Raw genomic sequence first — 24619 nt, 5'->3', positions numbered from 1 at the left:
GTGAGCCACGGCACCCAGCCGACCTTGATTTTAAAAGCAAGTGCAGGTGTATTCCTCCATGGCCTCCTAATGGGCTATCTAGGGGTGAATGGGTGGGGCAGTCCCTAACTTACACTGACCAGGAGGCCAAGCTGCAGCCTCCAACAGCCACACTAGAGTAACTCTCACAGGCAAAATGCAGGACAGTGGAAACATGGAGCTTTCCCAACCTAACCAATATTTTATTCTTAAGGTCTCAGCATAGAGCACAGTTTTGCTGACAGTGGGAAAAGGTGTCAGCCAAGTTATTTCTTAGGTGCATTTTATATGACTACATCATCTGTCCTTTTCCTGATGCCAAAGGTAATTCCCTGAGATACACTAGCCATCCTGATATGGTTTGGCTCTGTGTCCCCACCCAAATCTCGTCTAAAGTTGTAATCCCCACATGTCAGGACAGGGAGCCTGCGGGGAGATGACTGGATCACGGGGGCGGTTACCCCATGCTGTTCTCATGATGGTGAGTGAGTTCTCATGAGAGCTAATGGTTTTAAAAGCATTTGGCAGTTCCCTCTTCGCTTGCTCTCTCTCTCCAGCCACCATATAAGACCTGTCTTGCTTCCCCTTTGACTTCCATCATAATTATAAGTTTCTTGAGGCCTCCCCAGCCACGTGGAACTGTAAGTCAGTTAAACCTCCTTTCGTTATAAATTACCCAGTCTCAGGTCGTATCTTTATGGCAGTATGTAAATGAACTAATACACATCGCATCAGGGTTAGATGCATGGGCGTCTCTTTGGAAGTGTTGTTTTCAATATTGCAAACATGGAATTTTATCACAGCAGAACTGAATTCCATGGCATCATTCCTCCTTGAAATATAACATCTTATGTCCAGACAGAAGTCTTTCCAATATTCTATCATTTTTTTAAGAACTATTTTTCCCCTATATTATCTTTAGCCCTCTAGTTTAGGCTATTTTTATATTTCTCAATCACTTAAAACCAAAGTTCTATTATCCCTTCCTTTCCTGATTTCATAGCACTGAAGTCATCCTTTTTTCCACCCTACCCTTCCTCCAAAAAAGATCATATCTGATACCTTTCTTCTGCCTCAAATGTAAACACACACACATCCTAAGGAACATATGAGGTGTTCTATTATAAAATTGTATTGTACTTTTTTAAAAATCTCAGAACAGTGAACTGGGCTTAAAAGGAAAACCTAATTCCAGTAAGAACAGTTTGGTCAAAAATCAACCAGTGTTAACTGATTCTGTCCTGAACCATGAAAATCAAGGCCAAAATACAAAATACAAAATGTATTTTGCGCCACTTCAAGGGGCCAACTGTACATAGACTTTAGCAGGCACATAATAAGCACCCAATAAATAGTACCTTTTATCACCAGCAACATCAGCATCATTAACATAATTTTTATCATCACGTTATCCCCCAACTATGATGCTTTTAAGCTTCAGAATGGTCTAAAGCAAAAAGAGAAGCTGCCAGGCCAATTTCTAGTACTCCTAGAGCTGCCTAGTCCCACCTAGCACTGACTGCCACTCACAGAATCAAGGCCAACTGTCTACATCATGGCTCTATTGTCATCCATCAGCAGAGAGCTGGAGACCAAGAGACCCAGTGGCTGAGAACACATGCCCAGCCTTCCCTTTCTTGGTAGCCAGTGCTCAGTCTGCCCTTTGGAGCTCGCCTGATGCAACTGGTTTCCAGGGAGATGCCGGGGCAAGAAGTGCCAGCTCCACCTCCCATTCCGCATCCCCTTTCCCCAAATCTGTGGGACCTCACTGTTTTCCTACCATGTGACAGCATTGTGTCATAGCTGCTCTTGTATACAAACAAGCTAGACTATTTAAATGTCATTGTGAGAAAGATGCCGCCTGCTCTCATTTACATATCTATTCAGACCACTACTCCTTCCTTGATCTAGCCAGAAAAGTTTTTTCTTCCTCTTCCTTGGCAACTTATGCAAAGCTGGAGGACCATCTACAAAGTTAACTACCTGTTGGGATAAAAAGATGTTAAGAGTCTAGTCCCTACAGAGGTGGAGAATTAGAATGACTACATGTATAACTTATGGTATTACATCACAAAAGTCATATGTTACTGGCCATTAAATGCTAAATTATCTCAAAAGCTATTCATAAATTTTCCCTACTGCCAAACAACACAAGCATCTTTTGGTCTTGGAGAGCTATGATACCCTCAGTGTTTTTAATCTTCAGAATTAGGTCCCAGCTGAATAAGAAAACAATTCTATGTGGGCAGCAGGGAATGAACCAAAATGAGAAACTGATCCCTTCCAGCACTAGTTCTCACTCTTGTGAAGTATGGATTAGGTCACAAATAAGATTGTATTCATCACCAAGCCCCATGGGCACACTCTGATTGAAGGTAAAGGAGTCCAGGAACTTCTCAAGTTGAGAAATAAGGCTGAGTTGGGTTGAAATTTCCAGTCCCTCCCTAAAGGCCTGGGAACCTGTTCCAAATCATAACCGAAACCAAGTTGAAGGACATCTGTTTCTTCAGAAAGTGTTTGGCATTGAAAAGAAGAACCACAGATTAGAACAGATAAATATTGTTGTGGGTGGTGAGGCCAAGAGAAGCGGGGAATCAGGAAAATCAGAGTCATCTAACCTACTAATAAACTCTTGTAACTCAATAAATACCACCAAAAAAAAAAAGAAGGAAATAATAAAAGGGAGGAAGAGGGAAAGAAAATCAATGGAAGAATTATTCTTATTCCTAGCAGGAGTTGACACAACCTCAGTGAATCAAATTCTGCTGCATTTAGATGAATATTTGGACCCATTATTTGTATAATGATTTAATATTAGATCATCTACAAGAGGAGAGGCATTGAGCATTCTGCTTGGAGTTTGGTAACAAAGATTATACATTAAACTTACATATTCAGCATAATATTGAAGAATAATTTTCTAAGCTTTGATGGACTACCAAGATCACTTTATGAGTAGATATTAAAGGTTTTTCTCTGATCCCCAAGTCACTTTTAGTGCAAATTAGAGTGACATGTAGCATCTAGTTAACTTCGACTCCAGGTATCCAGAGTTAACAGAGTGAGATAATAGGATGAAATCAGTAGGCAATTGAATCATATTTTCTACCCTGGAAATTTGGTGTTCGGAATCATTTTTTTCAAAATCAACCTTAGTTGTTATTAACAACAGAAAAAACAACAGCAATAGCAGTAGTAGTAATAATTATCATAATGATAATAGCAGTAGTAAAAGTAACAGCAGTGGTAATAATAATGGTAATAATACTACTAACCATACTTACACAGCACTTCCTATGTACTGGGCACTGTTCTAAGCATTTTAAATATGTTAATTGATTTAATCCTGACAGCACTCCTATGAAATAGGTGAGCTGTTATCAGTATCCTGTTTTACAGATGCTCTCAATAATAACTCTTAGTTATTTTTGTTGTTGCTAACTACTAGAGCTAACTTTCAAAGAAATCATTTGGAACCATAGTAAAGGAAAAGTAGCTTGCTCAGGGTCATCCAGCTACAAAGTAACAGACTCTGGACTCAAACCCAGGATGCCCAGCTCCAAGGTCTGACCTCTCACCTACTGTGTTCTGCTTAGTAAGGCCTTCTAGAAAAGTAGTATGGAGAGAAGTTAGTCACTCCCCTGCCTGCTGGTAGCCAGAGTTACTACTTCAAGTTTGCTGTCTCCTCTAGGAGTCTTCCCAAACACACAGTAAGATGTGCAACCTGTTCCTACAGCTATAAAAAGTCACTAGGAGTGTTAAAGGGCTGTCCCCACGTGGTCTGTGACCATCTAGCGCTCCGTTAGAGCTTTCACCTTTGCCAACTAAGGAAGGAGTGAGGGGAGGGGGGCTGAAGTGGGGGAATCGTTCCCAGGCCACATTTCCTGCCCAGTAACACGGTCCTCAAATAGCCAAGGCTGCACGCCGAGAAATTCCTCACTAACAAGTTACGTCCTGGATCTGGTTCCCTGAGCCTTTATTAAGAATGAATGTTTTCTCGCCAATCCATGACTCAAGGAAGACCAAGAATCGAGGCGAGACAAGCAGCAAAGTTTGTTTATTAACTTGCTCCACCCAAGGGAACATTTTTATGAAAGGGTGAAATTCCTGACTACTCAAAAAGAAGAAAGAAAGAAAAAAAACCTATGGGAAATTTAATCACCAACTGAATAAAAGTAAAAACAAAGCCCTACCAATGAGGATGTTGCCAGAGACAATGGGGCCCCTAGAGGAGCTGCAATTGTCTCGAGATACCAATCCCCAATCCGCCCCCCCACCCGGGGATTCACTGCCCCTAAGTACTACATTATCGCTGTATTAGCTGAGGAATCTTTGTTCACAAGGCAACTGCATGCAAAACCATCTGTTACAACTCCTGGGTTCCCGTGGTTTGCAGACTCGGCATTTACATTTCAAGAAGAACCTCTGGGAAGGAAGGGGGAGGTCTCTATCTTTCCCCTGGAGCAATTACCTTTTTATATAGCCTAGGAGGGGGAAGCTCTCCTTTCCCTGAAACTGAACCCAACAATTGAAAGGAGATAGGCCGCTTCAATAATGCACACGCAGCTCGCCTGGGCTGCCTGGTCCTAAAGCCACGCATGCCCCATTACGGTTTTCACATTCTTAAATTGGTATGAATGGTAAAGCATCAAGAACAATCCCAAACTGTCTATAGGGCTTAATGAGGTTCTACTGTCTTAAGGAATCCCTTCTTCCTTTTCTTAAACGTGATATTAAAGCTAATATTCTGCACTGCATAATAGCCTGAAATATACTACCACTTAAAAGCAAACTGTAATCTGGGCCAAAGGAGACATTTTGTATCTTGATTTAGGTGGGGGCTATAGTAATATACATATGTCAAAATTCATGGAGGTGTACACTTCAGATTTGTGCACTTTTACATGTGTAACTCATACCACAATACATTTTTAAAGCAGAATATGTCAATGATACAGTTAAGGAAATTGAGAATAAATCATTTGCCTTCAAGAATAGTAAAGACTGTTCTGCTTCTAGATCCTCCCCTTACCCCCACCCACACTCGAAGTCTCTCCTGAGAATTTTAGAGTTCAAGAACCTGAAAAATAGTTATCCAACTCTGCAATAAGCCAGCAACTACAATTGCTTCCTGTGTATCCTGGGAGCATAAGTACGCAACACAGGCAGAGCACCTGTCACACGCCAAACCGTTCCAGCCACATATCAAAAATAAAAAGCCAAGGTCTTTTTCTCATCTGATGGTGAGTTATCAAATTATGAGAGACATGCCTGGGGCTTTCAGCAAGACAGCCCTGATGTTCATTGTTCTGTTTCTTGAACCCTATTTTCAAACAGATGTTTCTATACTCTTAAGTAGCACTCTTGCTTGCGGGAAGCAGGTTAACCCTGTAGGGTACAGGTCTCTGGCTGGAGCAGGAGAGCAGCATTAAGTGAGGGTGGTTTCTGCAGGAAGCTCAGCAGGTTTAAATCTGTACGTGGGGCTCTTGTTACTCTAGCAGCTTCTTGGGAACCACGATGCTGAACGGAGTGGGGAGTCACTAAGTGACAGGCGGAATTCTGGAAGCTTCAACATTGCTGGGTCATGATTTAGCGGTACACTTCCTCCTCTGAACTACCAGGCAAAGAGGGCTGCTTGTCACTGAGGGAAACAAGGCCAAATTCATACCTTCCACTAAGCCTCCAGAAAGGCCACCCATTGAAGCTGAGGCTCCTTGCACTAATCATAGGGGGTCACCTTTCCCCTTCATGCCCTTCAAGCGTCCTGAACCCCGCAGACAGTTCATTTCGGGAGCTCGGGGCTACCAAGCTGCATCTACTGATAGACATCGTGAATCAGGATCACCCAGCGAGCGCTTCCGGGACTGAGAGCCGAGAGCTCCAGTGATTTCCCTGGCCTGCCAACGAGTCATTTAAGAAGTGAAATATGCCAACCAGACCGGGTAGCCCGTACTTCGGAACCGACCCTGCAGTCCTTGGGATGGAGAGGGGCGGGGGTTGCCAAAGGCTGGGCAGCGTCTATGCGGATGCGTGCTCGCAGGTGGGTCTTGCAAGCTACCGCCACCCTGCGCACTGTGCCAGCCTCACACCTGACCCGGTGCCAGGAATACAGCAAGAGGCTCCGGTGGGTATGCGCCTCCGTGAAGACACTGCCAACTCTGCTCCGGAAGGGTGCGGGGTAGGGGGACAAGGGGCGAAATGTGGAACCAGAAGCAAGATACCCCGAAATGCGAGCACCGGTGAAGTCTCTGGGGGCTCACGCTTCCTGCGCCTTTGCAACGCTTTGCTAGCACTGCGCTTCTCTTGGCAGCGCCTGGAAGCGGCGCTAGCTGAGATTTGCGAGGCCGGCGGGCAGGAAGGATGGACGCGCAGGGGATCCCTTCCTGCCCTCACGCGCGCAGCTAGACTGCAGTGTCCCCTTTCACGCCCACCCTCGCCCGGGATTCCAATGCCAAAGCGCTAAGGTTTCGCGGCTCGCCGAGGCCGGGGGGGTGACCTGGGGCAGCTGGCAAAAGAAAGTGGGGGCGGTTGGGGGGACGCGAGGCTGGACCTGCGGTCGGAGCGTGCGCGGGTCCGTGGCTCAGGGCGCCAGTGCAAGGCCGCCCGCCAGCCACCCGCACCTACCTCAATCCACTTCTGCGCCTCGGAGAAGGCGGGCTCGGGGGGCGGCTCGGGCTGCAGGGGCTGAAGAGCTTCCAGACCGAGAGCGGGACAAGCCATTTGCGCAGCCCCGCGTCCTCTCAAGCGCCGGGATGAGGACGGCCGCCGCCGCCGCCGCCGCCGCAGGAGCGCGCTCCCCGCCCCTTCCCGCCCGCCGGCCTCCCCTCCCCGCCTCTCCCCGCCCCCGGCCGGCGCAGGTCCCGGGAGAGCCGCGCGCTGCTAGAGGACGCCGCGGCAGCTGTTCCCGGCGCCGCCCGGGCTCCAACGCGCCGTGAGTGACCCGCGGGAGCGAGCGCGGAGGCGCCGGGAGCTTCTTCTCCTCCCCACCTTCGCGGGCCGCTCCGCCCCCGGGGAGGGGGAGCACAGCTACCGACTAAAAATAACCCGGAGCGAGCGCTGCGTGTCTCCCTCCCGCTCACACCCGGCCCGATAAAGGGAATCCGCTGGCCGCCCCGCACGTCCCTGCGCCCCGCCGGCTGCTGAGGGGCGGGCGGATGGGTCTGGCATCATATGGGAGACGCGCGCCCAGCACCCGGGCCCGGGGGAGCGGGCGCTGCGGCACCGGAGCAGTAGGACGCGCGGGCACTGGCCGCGCAGCACCTGCAGTCCATCCTGGCCGCAGAGGTAGGGGCAAGGCGGGGCAGCCCCTGGCCCGGCGCCGGGAAGTACACAGCCACCTGATCTTTTTGTAAGAAGAAAAAGAAAAACGACCCTGATGAGCTTTTCCTTCTCCAGGAAGGCTACCTGTGTCCTAGTCTGTCGATGCAGTCAACCAACAGTCACTGTGCACCTACTATGCGTCAGGCACTGGGCCAGGCGCTGGGGACGCAGAGATGGAAACACACACGCACGCACACACACACACACACACACCCCCTACACACCCTACACACACAAACCCTACCTGGAAGTCCTTGCCCTCGAGGTATCTACATTGTAGAGGGAATTGGGGGCCGGGACAGACAATAAACATGTAAATCAAAAGAAGATAATTGTGGCGGGTGTTGTTAAGATAAAAGAGGAGAAGATAATGACTTGGAAAGAAAAAGCGCGGGGTAATTTCCGATAGCCTTCCCCCCTTTTGGCTGGGAGGCTGACCTGTGAGTCCCGGTTCCATTAACGGGAGGTAGGCAGATGGTCAGTGAGCTGAAGAGAGACGTGCATTTATTTATCTCGTCCCTTCCTGCAGGTGGTTAGGGGGTTTCCAGAAGGTTCCCCATCTCCTCTTGTCCCACTCAACCTCCCAGGCCTAGGTATGGTAAAGGCTTCCCCATCCCATTATGGTCTCCCGATCCGGCTCACTTCTTTCTAACCCTTCCTTTAAACTCTCCTTGGCCACTCCCACTTGAGCATGCCTTCTGTTTTGCACTACAGCCCAATTGACGATCAAGGAAGGTGTCTGTAAGGAAATGTCCTGAAGAGGTGACATGAGCGAGGGAGATTTAACTGTGTAACAATCTGGGGGAAGAATTCCAGATGGATGCCAAGGCCTTAAGGTAGGAATGAGCTTCCCCGTGGAGGAGCCCACAGCGGGCCAGCAAGACTGGAGCTGGTGTGGAGAGCACCAGGCGGGAATGATAGCATGGGAGAGGCAGGCCAGGTCCCGCCTGCGGGTGAGGGGGCACACACTACCTTTTAGATTGTTGCCTGGGTATCCCCTGGTAGGCCACCAGGGAGCTCTGACCTACGTGAGCCCAGCGCTGGGTCCGGAGGAGCTCAGTATTCTTGGCCTAACCTCAAGCTAATGGATTCCCCTCTTCAGAATGGCTACTAACAAAAGGTTTCTGACGGTGGCTGGAGGTCCCTGGGTGCCTCAGCCTCTAAATCTCTGTTCCCCATCCAGAATCCGAGTTTAATCTTTGTCCAATTCTGCTGCTATAATAGGGGAATGGAACAAAAAGCAGGCCTCAAATTCCACCATTACCAGCTTTGGAGTCAGACAGGCTTTAGTTTATTTGCTTTGAAAACACTTATGTGGCACTTATGCTGTGCCAGGCACTGTTCTGAGTGCATTACAAATAATTGACTAACTCAGTCCTTATTCCAGCCCTGTAAGATAGGACTGTTATCATCCCTACGAGGAAACCAGGGGACAGAGCTGGTGGACAGGGAGGGTTGGATTCAAGCCCAGACAGCCTGGCGCCAGATTTGCTCCTAACTGCACACCAAGCTGTCTTACCAGTCCTGTCCAGACTCCCACTTACAGTGTGTCCCTCAGTTTCCTCACCTAAAATGAGGTGGATATAGTCATCCAGCAGAATCACTGTGAAAGGCACGAACAAGGGGACTGAATGTAAACAGACCAAAGCTGGACCTGACAAACAAGCAGTTGCTGAGTACAGACCACTGATCCTCACCTCCACCCTGCTGTCCAAAACAGAGCGAGGGAAAAGTATACAAAGAAGAGATAAAGAAGGCAAGCATGGGAAAGGGCTAAAGACGTGTGGGCAGAAGATGACCTTGTTTCCATAAAGAAACATGGCAAAGCAAACAGTCCACAAAATGACTCTGGTACACTAATACAATATATGGCTTTGGGCAGTGATATGATCTGGCTCCGTGTCCCCACCCAAATCTCATCTTGAATTGTAATCTGAATTGCAATCCCCACATGTTGAGGAAGGGACCTGGTGGGAGGTGATTGGATCATGGGAGCAGTTTCCACCATGCTGATCTCATGGTAGTGAATGAGTTCTCATAAGATCTGATGGCTTAAAAGTGTCTGGCAGTTCCCTCTTTGTTCTCTTTCTCCTGCCGCCTTGTGAAGAAGGCACTTGCTTCTCCATCGCCTTCTGCCATGATTGTAAGTTCCTGAGGCCTCCCCAGCCATGCGGAACTGTGAGTCAATTAAACCTCTTTCCTTTATAAATTACCCAGTCTCAGGTATGTGTTTATAGCAGTGTGAGAATGGGCTAATATAGGCAGGTTCCACTGCATGGAGTAACTAGGAGGAGGGGAAGCCAGCTAGCCCAGATGGTATATCTAAATCCATTTGAAAATGAGTATTAAATTTTATGGTATCTCTAATATATCTGGCATTGAAATTGGCATTTAAATACAACTTTTTTTCCTTCAGTGAAAATACATTTTACATCTTTTAAGGTTTATAATCATAAGGTAACATTTGCTTTTTCTGAGCTTTTACCAATCACAAATTCACACAGGCTACCAAAGACCCACAGACTTAGAACCATAATAGAATTCAAACCTAGTGCTGCTATCAATAATATCCATAAATAGTTGTTGAGAACCTACTATGTGGAAGATACAGAAGAATCCACAAGGGGACACAGACTATGCCCTTTAGGAGCTAATAATTTTGTGTTTTTTTAATTTATTTAAATTTTTAATTTTTGTGGGTACATACCTGGTATATACATTTATGAAATATATGGGATATTTTGATAAAGGCATAAAATATATGTAATAATCACACCAAAGTAAATGGCATATCCATCACCTCAAGCATTTATCTTTTGTGTTACAAATAATCCAATTATACTCTTTTAGTTTTTGTTTGTTTGTTTGTTTTTGAGGCAGAGTCTCGCTCTGTCACCCAGGCTGAAGTGCAGTGGCTCAATCTGGGCTTACTGCAACCTCCACCTCCCAGGTTCAAGTGATTCTCCTGCCTCAGCCTCCCAAGTAGCTGGGATTACAGGCGCCCGCCACTACGCCCAGCTATGTTTTGTATTTTTAGTAGAGACAGGGTTTTACCATTTTGGCCAGGATGGTCTTGATCTCCTGACCTCATGATCTGCCCACCTAGGCCTCCCAGAGTGCTGGGATTACAGGCATGAGCCACCATGCCCAGCCTAGTTATTTTTAAATTTACAATTAAATTATTCACTATAGTCACCCTGTTGTGCTATCAAATACTAGATCTTATTTATTCTTCCTATTTTTTTGTACCCGTTAACCATCCCCACTTCCAATCCAATCCCCACCACAACTACCCTTCCCAGCCTTTGGTAGCCATCAGTCTGCTATCTCCATGAGTTCAATTGTTTTAATTTTTAGCTCCCACAAATAAGTGAGAACATGCTAAGTTTGTCTTTCTGTGCCTGGCTTATTTCACTTATCACAATGACCTCCTGTTCCATCCATGTTGTTGCAAATGACAGAATCTCATTCTTTTCTATGGCTCAGTAGTACTTCGTAGTACTTTGTTAGTGAAATGATATTTTCATTTCTCTATAATGTAGTTCTTTCAAATATAAAAGTAATATGTGCCATTGGAGAAAATTTGGAAAATATAATGAAGAAAAGAAATCTTGAAGAAACCCCACAATTCAGAGATTATCATGATTTGGGGGGTATGAAGTAACATTTTGGGGTTTTTTGTTTTTGTTTTTTTTTTGAAACAGAGTCTCACTCTATCACCCAGGCTAGAGTGCAGTGGCGTGATCTCGGCTCACTGCAACTCCACCACCAGGGTTCAAGCAATTCTCTTGCCTCAGCCTCCTAAGTAGCTGGGATTACAGGCACCCACCACCATGCCTGGCTAATTTTTTTTTTTTTTTTTTTTTTTTTAAGTAGAGTTGGGGTTTTACCATATTGGCCAGGCTGGTTTCGAACTCTTGACCTCAAGTGATCCACCCAGCTCCCCCACCTCCCAAAGTGCTGGGATTACAGGGGAGAGCCACTGTGCCCGGCCATTTATGACTGGGAAAAAACCATAAGACAAAATACTATATGATAAGTGCCAAATTACAGATGTAGTGTATTCGAAGAATATAGGTTGGTTGTTGGTGGGTTTTTTGTTTTGTTTTGTTTTGTTTTGTTTTTTTGGTAACAGCTTTATAGAGATGTGATTCACATACCCTACTATCCACCTATTTAAAGTGTACAAGTCAATGGTTTTTAGTATATTCACAGAGTTGTGCAGTATCATCACATTCAGTTTTGGCACATTTTTACCTCGTCTGACTGAGCCCTGGCAACCATGACTCTACTTTCTGTCTCCATACATTTGCCTGTTCTGGACATTTCATATAAATGGAATCATACAATATGTGGCCCTTTGTGTGTGACTTCATGAGCATGATATTAAGGTTCATTCATGTTGCAGCATGTATCAGTACTTCGTTCCTTTTTATTGCCAAATAATATGCCATTGTGTGGCTATGTATTTTGTATATCCATTCATCAGGTTTTTTTTTTTTAGACAGTTTACATATATTTAGCACATTATTTGTAGCAAGAATCTAACACACATTTTGTCACTTAATCCTTACAATGATCTTATATGGTTGGTATTATACCCATTTATGTATTTATTTATTTATTTATTTATTTTTAATTATACTTTAAGTTCTAGGGTACATGTGCACAACGTGCAGGTTTGTTACAAAGGTATACATGTGCCATGTTGGTTTGCTGCACACATTAATTCGTCATCTGCATTAGGTATTTCTCCTAATGCTATCCCTCCCCCCTCCCCCTACCCCACGACAGGCCCTGGTGTGTGATGTTCTCCACCCTGTGTCCAAGTGTTCTCCTTGTTCAATTCCCACTTATGAGTGAGAACATGCAGTGTTTGGTTTTCTGTCCTTGCGAAGGTTTGCTCAGAATGATGGTTTCCGGCTTCATCCATGTCGCTACAAAGGACATGAACTCATCCTTTTTTATGGCCACATAGTATTCCATGGTGTATATGTGCCACATTTTCTTAATCCAGTCTATCATTGATGGACATTTGGGTTGGTTCCAAGTCTTTGCTATTGTGAATACTGCCGCAATAAACATACATGTGCATGTGTCTTTATAGTAGCATGATTTATAATCCTTTGGGTATATACCCAGTAATGGGATGGCTGGGTGAAATGGTATTTCTAGTTCTAGATCCTTGAGGAATCGCCACACTGTCTTCCACAATGGTTGCCTAGTTTACACCCCCACCAACAGTGTAAAAGTGTTCCTATTTCTCCATATTTTCTCCAGCACCTGTTGTTTCCTGACTTTTTAATGATCGCCATTCTAACTGGTGTGAGATGGTATCTCATTGTGGTTTTTATTTGCATTTCTCTGATGACCAGTGATGATGAGCATTTTTTCATGTGTCTGTTGGCTGCATAAATGTTTTCTTTTGAGAAGTGTCTGTTCATATCCTTTGCCCACTTTTTGATGGGTTGTTTGATTTTTTCTTGTAAATTTGTGTAAGTTCTTTGTAGATTCTGGATATTATCCCTTTGTCAGATAGGTAGATTGCAAAAATTGTCTCCCATTCTGTAGGTTACCTGTTCACTCCGATGGTAGTTTCTTTTGCTGTGCAGAAGTTCTTTAGTTTAATTAGATCCCACTTATCAATTTTGGCTTTTGTTGCCATTGCTTTTGGTGTTTTAGTCATGAAGTCCTTGCCCATGCCTATGACCTGAATGGTATTGCCTAGGTTTTCTTCTAGGGTTTTTATGGTTTTAGGTCTAACATTTAAGTCTTTAATCCACATTGAATTAATTTTTGTATAGGTGTAAAGAAGGGATCCAGTTTCAGCTTTCTCCATATGACTAGCCAGTTTTCCCAGCACCATTTATTAAATAGAGAATCCTTTCCCCATTTCTTGTTTTTGTCAGGTTTGTCAAAGATCAGATGGTTGTAGATGTGTGGTGTTATTTCTGAGGCCTCTGTTTTGTTCCATTGGTCTATATCTCTGTTTTGGTACCAGTACCATGCTGTTTTGATTACTGTAGCCTTGTAGTATAGTTTGAAGTCAGGTAGCATGACACCTCCAGCTTTGTTCTTTTTGCTTAGGATTGTCTTGGCAATGCGGGCTCTTTTTTGGTTCCATATGAACCTTAAAGTAGTTTTTTCCAATTCTGTGAAGAAAGTCATTGGTAGCTTGATGGAGATGGCATTGAATCTATAAATTACCTTAGGCAGTATGGCCATTTTCACAATATTGATTCTTCCTATCCATGAGCATGGAACGTTCTTCCATTTGTTTGTGTCCTCTTTTATTTCGTTGAACAGTGTTTTTTAGTTCTCCTTGAAGAGGTCCTTCACATCCCTTGTAAGTTGGATTCCGAGGTATTTTATTCTATTTGTAGCAATTGTGAATGGGAGTTCACTCATGATTTGGCTCTCTGTTTGTCTATTATTGGTGTATAGGAATGCTTGTGATTTTTGCACATTGATTTTGTATCCTGAGACTTTGCTGAATTTGCTTATCAGCTTAAGGAGATTTTGGGCAAGACGATAGGGTTTTCTAAATATACAATCAAGTCATCTGCAAACAGGGACAATTTGACTTCCTCTTTTCCTAATTGAATACCCTTTATTTCTTTCTCTTGCATGATTGTCCTGGTCAGAACTTCCAACACTATGTTGAATAGGAGTGGTAAGAGAGGGCATCCCTGTCTTGTGCCAGTTTTCAAAGGGAATGCTTCCAGTTTTTGTCCATTCAGTATGATATTGGCTGTGGGTTTGTCATAGATAGCTCTTATTATTTTGAGATACATTCCATCAATACCTATTTTATTGAGAGTTTTTAGCATGAAGGGCTGTTGAATTTTGTCAAAGGCCTTTTCTGCATCTATTGAGATAATCATGTGTTTTTTTGTCTTTGGTTCTGTTTATGTGATGGATTACATTTATTGATTTACGTATGTTGAACCAGCCTTGCATCCCAGGGATGAAGCCAACTTGATCTTCGTGGATAAGCTTTTTGATGTGCTGCTGGATTCGGTTTGCCAGTATTTTTTTGAGGATTTTCACATTGATGTTCATCAGAGATATTGGTCTAAAATTATCTTTTTCTGTTGTGTCTCTGCCAGGCTTTGGTATCAGGATGATGCTGGCCTCATAAAATGAGTTAGGGAGGATTCCCTCTTTTTCTATTGATTGGAATAGTTTCAGAAGGAATGGTACCAGTTCCTCTTTGTACCTCTGGTAGAATTCAGCTGTGAATCCGTCTTGTCCTGGACTTTTTTTAGTTGGTAGGCTATTAATTATTGCCTCAATTTCAGAGCCTGTTATTAGTCTATTCAGGGATTCAACTTCTTCCTGGTTTAGTCTTGGGAGGGGGTATGTGTCCAGGAATTTATCCATTTCTTCTAGATTTTCTAGTTTATTTGCATGGAGGTGTTTATAGTATTCTCTGATGGTAGTTTGTGTTTCTGTGGGATCGGTGGTGATATCTCCTTTATCATTTTTTATTGCATCTATTTGATTCTTCTCTCTTTTCTTCTTTATTAGTCTTGCTAGCAGTCTATCAATTTTGTGGATCTTTTCAAAAAACCAGCTCCTGGATTCATTGATTTTTTGAAGGGTTTTTTGTGTCTCTATCTCCTTCAGTTCTGCTCTGATCTTAGTTATTTCTTGCCGTCTGCTAGCTTTTGAATTTGTTTGCTCTTCCTTCTCTAGTTCTTTTAACTGTGATGTTAGAGTGTCGATTTTAGATCTTTCCTGCTTTCTCTTGTGGGCATTTAGTGCTATAAATTTCCCTTTACATACTGCTTTAAATGTGTCCCAGAGATTCTGGTACGTTGTGTCTTTGTTCTCATTGGTTTCAAAGAACATCTTTATTTCTGCTTTCATTTCGTTATTTACCCAGTAGTCATTCAGGAGCAGGTTGTTCCATGTTTCCATGTAGTTGTGCGGTTTTGAGTGAGTTTCTTAATCCTGAGTTCTAATTTGATCGCACTGTGGTCTGAGAGACATTCGTTGTGATTTCTGTTCTTTTACATTTGCTGAGGAGAGCTTTACTTCCAATTATGTGATCAATTTTAGAATAAGTGTGATGTGGTGCTGAGAAGAATGTATATTCTGTGGATTTGGGGTGGAGAGTTCTGTAGATGTCTATTAGGTCTGCTTGGTGCAGCACTGAGTTCAAGTCCTGGATATCCTTGTTAACTTTCTGTCTTGTTGATCTGTCTAATATTGACAGTGGGGTGTTAAAGTCTCCCATTATTATTGTGTGCGAGTCTAAGTCTCTTTGTAGGTCTTTAAGGACTTGCTTTATGAATCTGAGTGCTTCTGTGTTGGGTGCATATATATTTAGGATAGTTAGCTCTTCGTGTTGAATTGATCCCTTTACCATTATGTAATGGCCTTCTTTGTCTCTTTTGATCTTCGTCTGTTTAAAGTTGGTTTTATCAGAGACTAGGATTGCAACTCCTGTTTTTTTTTTTTTTTTTTTTTTGTCTTTCCATTTGCTTGATAGATCTTCCTCCATCCATTTATTTTGAGCCTATGTGTGTCTTTGCACGTGAGATGGGTCTCCTGAATACAGGACACTGATGTGTCTTGACTCTTTATCCAATTTGCTAGTCTGTGTCTTTTAATTGGGGCATTTAGCCTATTTACATTTAAGGTTAATATTGTTATGTGTGAATTTGATCTTGTCATTATGATGTTAGCTGGTTATTTTGCCCGTTAGTTGATGCAGTTTCTTCCTAGCATCAGTGGTCTTTACAATTTGGCATGTTTTTGCAGTGGCTGGTACCGGTTGTCCCTTTCCAAGTTTAGTGCTTCCTTCAGGCACTCTCGTAAGGCAGGCCTGGTGGTGACAAAATCTCTCAGCATTTGCTTGTCTGTAAAGGATTTTATTTCTCCTTCACTTATGAAGCTTAGTTTGGCTGGATATGAAATTCTGGGTTGAAAATTCTTTTCTTTAAGAATGTTGGATATTGGCACCCCCTCTCTTCTGGCTTGTAGAGTTTCTGCTGAGAGATAAGCTGTTAGTCTGATGGGCTTCCCTTTGTGGGTAACCCGACCTTACTTGCTGGCTGCCCTTAACATTTTTTCCTTCATTTCAACCTTGGTGAATCTGACAATTATCTGTCTTGGGGTTGCTCTTCTCGAGGAGTATCTTTGTGGTGTTCTCTGTATTTCCTGAATTTGAATGTTGGCCTGTCTTGCTAGGTTGGGGAAGTTCTCCTGGATAATATCCTGCAGAGTGTTTTCCAGCTTGGTTCCATTCTCCCTGTCACTTTCAGGTACACCCGTCAAACGTAGATTTGGTCTTTTCACATAGTCCCATATTTCTTGGAGGCTTTGTTCATTTCTTTTTACTCATTTTTCTCTAAATTTCTCTTCTCACTTCATTTCATTAATTTGATCTTCAATCACTGATACCCTTTCTTCTACTTGATCGAATCGGCTACTGAAGCTTGTGCATGCATCATGTAGTTCTCGTGCCATGGTTTTCAGCTCCATCAGGTCATGTAAGGTCTTCTCTACACTGTTTATTCTAATTAGCCATTCATCTAATCTTTTTTCAAGGTTTTTAGCTTCCTTGCAATGGGTTCAAACATCCTCCTTTAGCTCAGAGAAGTTTGTTATTACCGACCTTCTGAAGCCTACTTCTGTCAACTCGTCAAAGTCATTCTCCGTCCAGCTTTGTTCCATTGCTGGTGAGGAGCTGTGATCCTTTGGAGGAGAAGAGGCGCTCTGGTTTTTAGAATTTTCAGCTTTTCTGCTCTGCTTTCTCCCCATCTTTGTGGTTTTATCTACCTTTGGTCTTTGATGATGGTGACCTACAGATGGGGTTTTGGTGTGGATGTCCTTTTTGTTGATGTTGATGCTATTCCTTTCTGTTTGTTAGTTTTCTTTCTAACAGTCAGGTCCCTCAGCTGCAGGTCTGTTGGAGTTTGCTGGAGGTCCAATCCAGACCCTGTTTGCCTGGGTATCACCAGTGGAGGCTGCAGAACAGCAAATATTGCTGCCTGATCCTTCCTCTGGAAGCTTCATCTCAGAGGGACACCCAGCTGTATGAGGTGTCATTTGGCCCCTACTGGGAGGTGTCTCCCAGTTAAGCTACATGGGGGTCAGGGACCCACTTGAGGAGGCAGTCTGCCCATTCTCAGAGCTCAAACACCATGCTGGGAGAACCACTGCTCTCTTCAGAGCCATCAGACAGGGACGTTTAAGTCTGCAGAAGTTTCTGCTGCCTTTTGTTCACTTATGCCCTACTTCCAGAAGTGGAGTCTACAGAGGCAGGCAGGCCTTGTTGAGCTGTGGTGGGCTCCACCCAGTTCAAGCTTCCCGGCGGCTTTGTTTATCTACTCAAGCCTCAGCAATGGCGGATGCTCCTCCCCCGGCCAGGCTGCCACCTCACAGTTAAATCATGGACTGCTGTGCTAGCAGTGAGCGGGGCTCCATGGGCATGGGACCCACTGAGTCATGCCCGGGATATAATCTCCTGGTGTGCCATTTGCTAAGACCATTGGAAAAGCACAGTATTTGGGTGGCAGTGTCGCGCTTTTCCTGGTACAGTCTGTCACGGCTTCCCTTGGCTAGGAAAGGGAAATCCCCCAACCCCTTGCACTTCCCAGGTGAGGCGATGCCCCACCCTGCTTCGGCTCACCCTTCATGGGCGGCACCCACTGTCCAACCAGTCCCAGTGAGATGAACCAGGTACCTCAGTTGGAAATGCAGAAATCACACGTCTTCTGCGTCAGTCACGCTGGGAGCTACAGACCGGAGCTGTTCCTATTCAGCCATCTTGGAACGGACCCTCCCATTCATCAGTTGATGGATATTTCAGTTCTTTCCACTTGTTGGTTATTATGAATAATGCTGCTTATAAACATTCATGCACAAGATTTTGTATGGACAAATGTTTTCATTTCTCTTCAGTACAGGAGAAAAAGTAGAATTGCTGGGTCATATGATAACTCTATGTTTAATCTTTTGATGAATGACCAGACTTTTCCTCAGCAGCTGCATCCTTTTACATTCCCAGCAGCAGTGTATAAAGTTTCCAATTTCTCCACATCCTTGCCAACACTTGCCAAGTTTTTTTATTATAGCTATCCTAGTGTGTATCTGGTTGTGGGTTTAGTTTGCATTTCCCTGATGGCTAATGATGCCAGACATCTTTTCTTGTGCTTTTTGGCCATTTGTACATATTCTTCAGAGAAATGTCTATTCAGAACTTTTGTCCATTCTTAGTTGTTATTTCTCTTTTTATCATTGAGTTATAAGAGTTCTTTATATATTCTAGATACAAATCCCTTATCCAGATATATGGTTTGCAAATATCTTCTGCCATTTTGTAGTGGGACTTTTCACTTTCTTGGTGGTGTCCTTTGAAGTACCAGAGTTTTTCATTCTGATGAGGTCTAATTATTTATTTTTTTCTTTTGTTGCTGGTGCTTTTGGTGTCATATCTAAGAAAGCATTGACTAATCCAAGGTCATGAAGATTTATGCTGTTTACTTGTAAGAGTTTTATTGCTGTAGCTCTTACATTTAGGTCTTTGATCGATTTTTAGTTAATTTTTTTTAAGAGTATAGGTTTTGAGGTCAAACAGTGTGATAGTCTTGGTCTTCTGAGAAGCAGACACCAAAGTAGAAATTAGGCTGGGCATGGTGGCTTATGCCTGTAATGCCAACACTTTGGGAGGCTGAGGCAGGAGAATAATTTGAGACCAAGAGTTCGAGACCAGCCTGAGCAACAGAGGGAGACCCCCCCACCCATCTCTACAAAAACAAACAAATAAATAAATTAGCTGCATGTGCCTGGTGCATGCCTGTAGTCCTAGCTACTTAGGAGGCTGAAGTGGGAGGATCACTTGTACGCAGGAGTTCCAGGCTGCAGTGAGCTGTGACTGCACCACTACACTCCAGGCTGGGTGACAGAGTGAGACCTCATCTCCAAAAAAAAAAAAAAAAAAAAAGGAGAATTAGGTAGGGCATGGTGGCTTATTCCTGTAATCCCAGCATTTTGGGAGGCCGAGATGGGTGGATCACCTGAGGTCAGGAGTTTGAGGCCTGCCTGGCCAACATGGTGAAACCCCATCTCTACTAAAAATATAAAAACTAGCCAGGCATGGTGGACATGCATGTAATCCCGGTTACTCAGGAGGCTGAGACAGAAGAATCACTGGAAACTGGGAGGCAGAAGTTGCAGTGAGCTGAGATCATGCCACTGCACTCCAGCCTGGGCAACAGAGCGAGACTCCATCTCAAAAAAAAGAAAAAAAAAAAAGAAGAATAAGAGACAGAATTAAACATGCAAGGATTTTATTAAATGAGAGAAAACACAGAGGGACCTGGAAAAATGCTGAGGAAGCAGTCAGAGCGCAATGCAAGTCTGACCCAGAGTGAAGAAGAGAGGGAAGGAAGGTTGTTGGGTAGAAGCGACTTCAGGCTGCCATTGAGTTCAAAGCTCAGCAAGGCCATCAGAAGGTCCTTGAGCCAAAGTCAGCCTCAGAGGAGTCCTGGGTCTCCCAGGAACAGGTCTGCCTTAGTCCCTGCCATTTTCAGTAACTGACTGGGAAAAGCCCAGTGGGAAGTGTGGCCTCAGTACAAACAAGACAATGGATTTCAAAGAGCAACAACTGGGGCCCTTGGTCAGTTCAGCTCCCAGAGGGGCACATTTCATGACTGACACACTTCAGTTTGATTCTAACCCTGTCGCTCATTTTGTTATATGAACAAAAACATTATTGAATCTCTCTGAGTCTGTTTTATTTATAATGCACCTATTTTCTTGCCTGGAACTTAGAAATCATGGCTAGTAATGATAACTTTGGTGGCATTATATATTAAATATGCATATTTATTAATATATAAAGTGATTACTTCTTATTAATATGTTAGAATATAAAATGAGATAAATCCATTGGACAAAGACAAACTCCAAATGTCATCATATATTATACTTTGAAGACTTATGGTTGGATGTTAATAAGTGTTCAATAAATTTCTCATCTTCAAAGTTCTGCCTTAAATGTCACCTTTTTGGTGAAGACTTCCTTAGCCACCAAGGCAATATTAGTCACTTTTTGTGTGTTCCCATAACATAGTGACTCTCAACATGAAAAAGTAAGTATGAAAATCTTTAGGGAAGTCTTAAAAACTACTCTGAATTCATCGTTGCTTTAAGTTTTTAAGCCATTCAAAAATAATGTGAATAACAATTCTAATTCCTAGACTATGACATACTGAATCATTTTCGTCCTACAAAACTCTATAAATGCCACACAAACTATAAATTATATTCTTTGCATGCATAGCTGAGCTGAAAAGGAATGAACAGAAATCCCCCGGAGGCAAACGAGAGGAAACATAAAGCCAGAGCAGTAAGCCCATGAATTGACCTTTGACTCCTCTCTGGAGAAACAGAGTGAAAGGTGGCTCAGAAGCCGAGGGCCAGGGCTTACCTGCTAGGAGTCCAGGCCCTGGGCCTGTGCTGTGTGGAGAATTGGAGCTGAGCAGCAACACACAGACACTCACACATTCACATGCACACACACTCACATACACAGACATACACAAACAGACACACATTCACAAACATACACACACTCACATGCAGAGGCATAAACACACACACACAGACACACTCACACATTCACACACACACACATGCACAGACATACACAAAGACACACACACAGACAGACCTACACATTCACACACACTCTCACACACATGCACAGACCTATACAAACACACGCTTTCACAGACACAGACACACACATTCACAGACACACACACACACAGAGGCTACTCCCACAGAGAAACAATGGACCAGAAGATATTCCACTGCCAACACAGAGGGAAACAAAAGGAAGCTTCCTTCTTTTTATTTTTTGGGGGGTATGGATTCTCACTTTGTCACCCAGTCTGAAGTGCAGTGACACAATCTCAGTTCACTGTAACCTCCATCTTCTGGGATTAAGTGATCTGCCTGCCTCAGCCTCCAAAGTAGCTGGGACTACAGGCGTGTGCCACCATGCCCGGCTAATTTTTTGTATTTTTTGTACAGTCAGGGTTTTGCCATGTTGGCCAGACTGGTTTGAACTCCTGGGCTCAAGCAATCCACCTGCCTCGACCTCCCAAATAAAGCTTCTTTGTCTTTACCTCAGCTCTGGGTATGTGGGGGGAAGGGCAGGGGACTACAGATAAACCTCCTTTGAGAATGTGTAAATATAAGCCTAATTCTCTTTATGAACAAAGCATACATCATCCAGGAAACCACCCCCCCAACACCACCACCACAAGCTAATAAATTAACTTAGAATTTGGTCTAGGACCTGTAAGTCACCTGGAGGAAGCAAATGTAAATTTGGAAGATGTGCCTTCAATCCAAACCTCACAAGATTCCCACAGACAAGCCCTGCTGAAGATGAGTTTATAATCCAAAAGTTCAAAATGCAAAAACAATGCAACCTAAACAAATTCAAGAGACACAACAAAGAATCAAATTAACAGGTTGGGTTGGGCACAGTGTCTCACGCCTATAATCCCAGCGCTTTGGGAGGCCTTGGCAGGAGGATCACTTGAGGTCCAGAGTTTGAGACCAGCCTGGCAAACATGGTGAAACACCATCTCTACTAAAAATGCAAAAATTAGCCAGGACTAGTGGTGCACACCTGTAATCCCAGCTACTCAGGAGGCTGAGGCAGGAGAATCGCTTGAACCCAGGAGGTAGAGGTTGCAGTGAGCTGAGATGGCGCTGCTATATTCCAGCCTGGGCAACAGAGTGAGACAGGCAATAATAATAATAATAATAATAACAGCTTGGGCAGCATAGCGAGACCCCATCTCTACAAAAATAAAATAATAAAATAAAATAAATAAAATTAGCTGGGCATGTAGTCCCAGCTACACTCAGGGGGCTGATGCAGGAGGATTGCTTCAGCCCAGGAGGTCGAGGTTGCAGTGAGACATGATCACGCCACTGCACTCCAGCCTGGGTGACAGAGTGAGATAGAGAGTCTTACTCTGGAGTCGTTCCTCTTGGTTTTCCTCTATCTCATCTTTTCTCTCATATTTTCCCTCTTTTAGTTTCTGCTTGATGTTCTGGGTGGCTTCTGTAACCTTATTTTCTAGTCTTTCTACTGAATTTTTAATTGTGGTAACTATAACTTTATATCTAAGATTTCACCATGTTCCTTGAGTGTTGCTTTTTCTTAGCAAGGTATTCTTGTTTGTGGATGTATTTGCCTCTTCAGGCTGAGTGTATTTAGAGGTTTTACATTTGTTTCTTCTTTGGTGATGGAAATATTTTACATCTTCATGGGTGGTGGTTACACGGTTATATAAAAATTCAGTGAGCTGTATTCAATACCTGTCCATTTTACTCTGTAATTCTACCTTTACAAAACTGGCTTTGCTTTTATAGGAGGAATGAGAGGAAGGGTAGATCTAAGTTTTACTGAACCTGAAGCTGTTACAAATTACAAATATAAAATTAGGCTTGAAAGTGAGTATTTATTCAGGAGGACAAAAGAAATCAAACAGATTACAAGTTTTAAGAGACTGTCAGACACCACAGATATTATAAAATCCAGAAGAATCACATAATTGTTTTTGTTATCTAGCTGGCTAATACCTCTCTATAATGTTTTTTTCCTATCTTTTTTGGGCTGCATCCTCTTTGATTACCTCTTATAACTATATTTTGGATAATCATTTTCTTTTTATTTTTCTTTTTTTTTTTCTGAGACGGAGTCTCACTCTGTAGCCCAGGCTGGAGTGCAGTGGTGTGATCTGCAGCCTCTGCCTCCTGGGTTCAAGCAATTCTCCTGCCTTAGCCTCCAAGTAGCTAGGACTACAGGTGTGCACCACCATGCCTAGCTAATTTTTGTATTTTTAGTAGAGATGGGGTTTCACCATGTTGGCCAGGGTGGTCTTGATCTCCTGACCTCGTGATCCGCCCACCTTGGCCTCCCAAAGTTCTGGGATTACAAGCGTGAGCCACCATGCCCGGCCTGGATAATCAATTTCTATAGAGTGAAGAGAGAGAGATTATTCACTCGTCTCTACCATGTAAATTGAAATTTGGGGCTTTTTCACTGAAAGTGTTTTTTATTATACTTCATTTGCATACTCATGCCAGGAAACATTTTAACTAAAATAAAATAATAAAAACCACAATACTCATTATAGTAGAAAAAGGAAAAATAATGGATTGATTTTTTCTTTTCTTTTTTCTTTTTTTTTTTTTTTTTTTTTAGCTACAATACCTTTTTTTTTAAGGGGAGAAAGCTCATGAAAAATTGCTTCCAAAAAGTAAACTCTCCAAAGTTCAGGGTTGATTTGCATTGAGAATAACACATTGAAGTAATTTAAGTTCTATTTCTTCATTTTTACAATCACTGTGCTGTCACTGTTTGTTTAGAAACTATTGTTTAAGGCTAGGCACAGTGGCTCCTCCCTGTAATCCAGCACTTTGGGAGGCCAAGGCAGGAGAATCCCTTGAAGCTAGGAGTTCAAGATCAGCCTGGGCAACATAGCAAGACCCTGTCTCTACCAGGAAATTAAAAAATTAAAAATAGACAGGCATGGTGGCATACACCTGTAGTCCTAGCTACTTGGGAGGCTGAGGTAGGAGAATCACTTGAGCCCAGGAGTTCAAGGCTGTAGTGAGCTGTGATTGCACCACTGCACTACAGCCTGGGTGACAGAGACCCTGTCTTTAAAAAATTAAATAAATAAATAAAAGTTTAAAGCAGCTACTATTTAAATCCAGGGGTATATATTATCACCAGAATTAGAGACACAACCTGTGTTTGAAGTAAACTGGAATGATTCTGAACCATTATGAACCTACTCTCAAAATAATGTATATGTAACTGAGTCAGTGTATGCCTGGAGTTGATCATGTAACTGGGAGTTTATCAAACGTAACTGTGGAACACAATGCTTATAAAGGATAAATCATTTTTAAATTGGCCAATTTAAGCCTTACACATATATTGTGTTATAAAAACTCAACAATAACAGTAGTAATTGTTTTAAACTTGGACCAACAAGATTTTGTAGAAGAATATTTCATCACTAACAATATTAAGAATTGCTGGCCCAAATCATATTAAAATCTTGATTTTTGTTACTGATGGTTCAGAAAGTTTCTTTTAGCTTCACAATTCATTTTTGTCTTAGTCCATCCACGCTGCTATAACAAAATACCATAGACCAGGTAATATGGACAACAGAAATTTATTGCACACAGTTCTGGAGGCTGGGAAGTCCAAGATCAAGGCCAGCAG

The 24619-nt window shown here is 43.3% G+C and overlaps 1 protein-coding gene across 8 annotated transcripts in view; it reads right to left on the bottom strand.

Moving 5' to 3' along the window:
* Positions 1-7080, bottom strand: part of LIMCH1 (LIM and calponin homology domains 1) — a 339607-nt gene extending 332527 nt beyond the window's left edge. For 4 of the 8 annotated variants that reach the window (XM_055385618.2, XM_055385613.2, XM_055385616.2 and 1 more), the window contains exon 1: positions 6643-6961. In XM_055385618.2, the coding sequence (XP_055241593.1) occupies positions 6643-6738 (96 nt within the window). In that variant the 5' untranslated portion in view covers positions 6739-6961. Of the gene's footprint in view, positions 1-6642 lie in introns of all 8 variants that reach the window. The other 4 variants (XM_055385619.2, XM_055385620.2, XM_019025483.4 and 1 more) reach the window with 3 other exon arrangements.
* Positions 7081-24619: the final 17539 nt, after the last annotated feature.

Source organism: Gorilla gorilla, chromosome 3 (assembly GCF_029281585.2).
Source record: "Gorilla gorilla gorilla isolate KB3781 chromosome 3, NHGRI_mGorGor1-v2.1_pri, whole genome shotgun sequence".
Lineage (NCBI taxonomy): Eukaryota > Metazoa > Chordata > Mammalia > Primates > Hominidae > Gorilla > Gorilla gorilla.
This window is presented reverse-complemented; position numbering and strand designations above follow the sequence as displayed.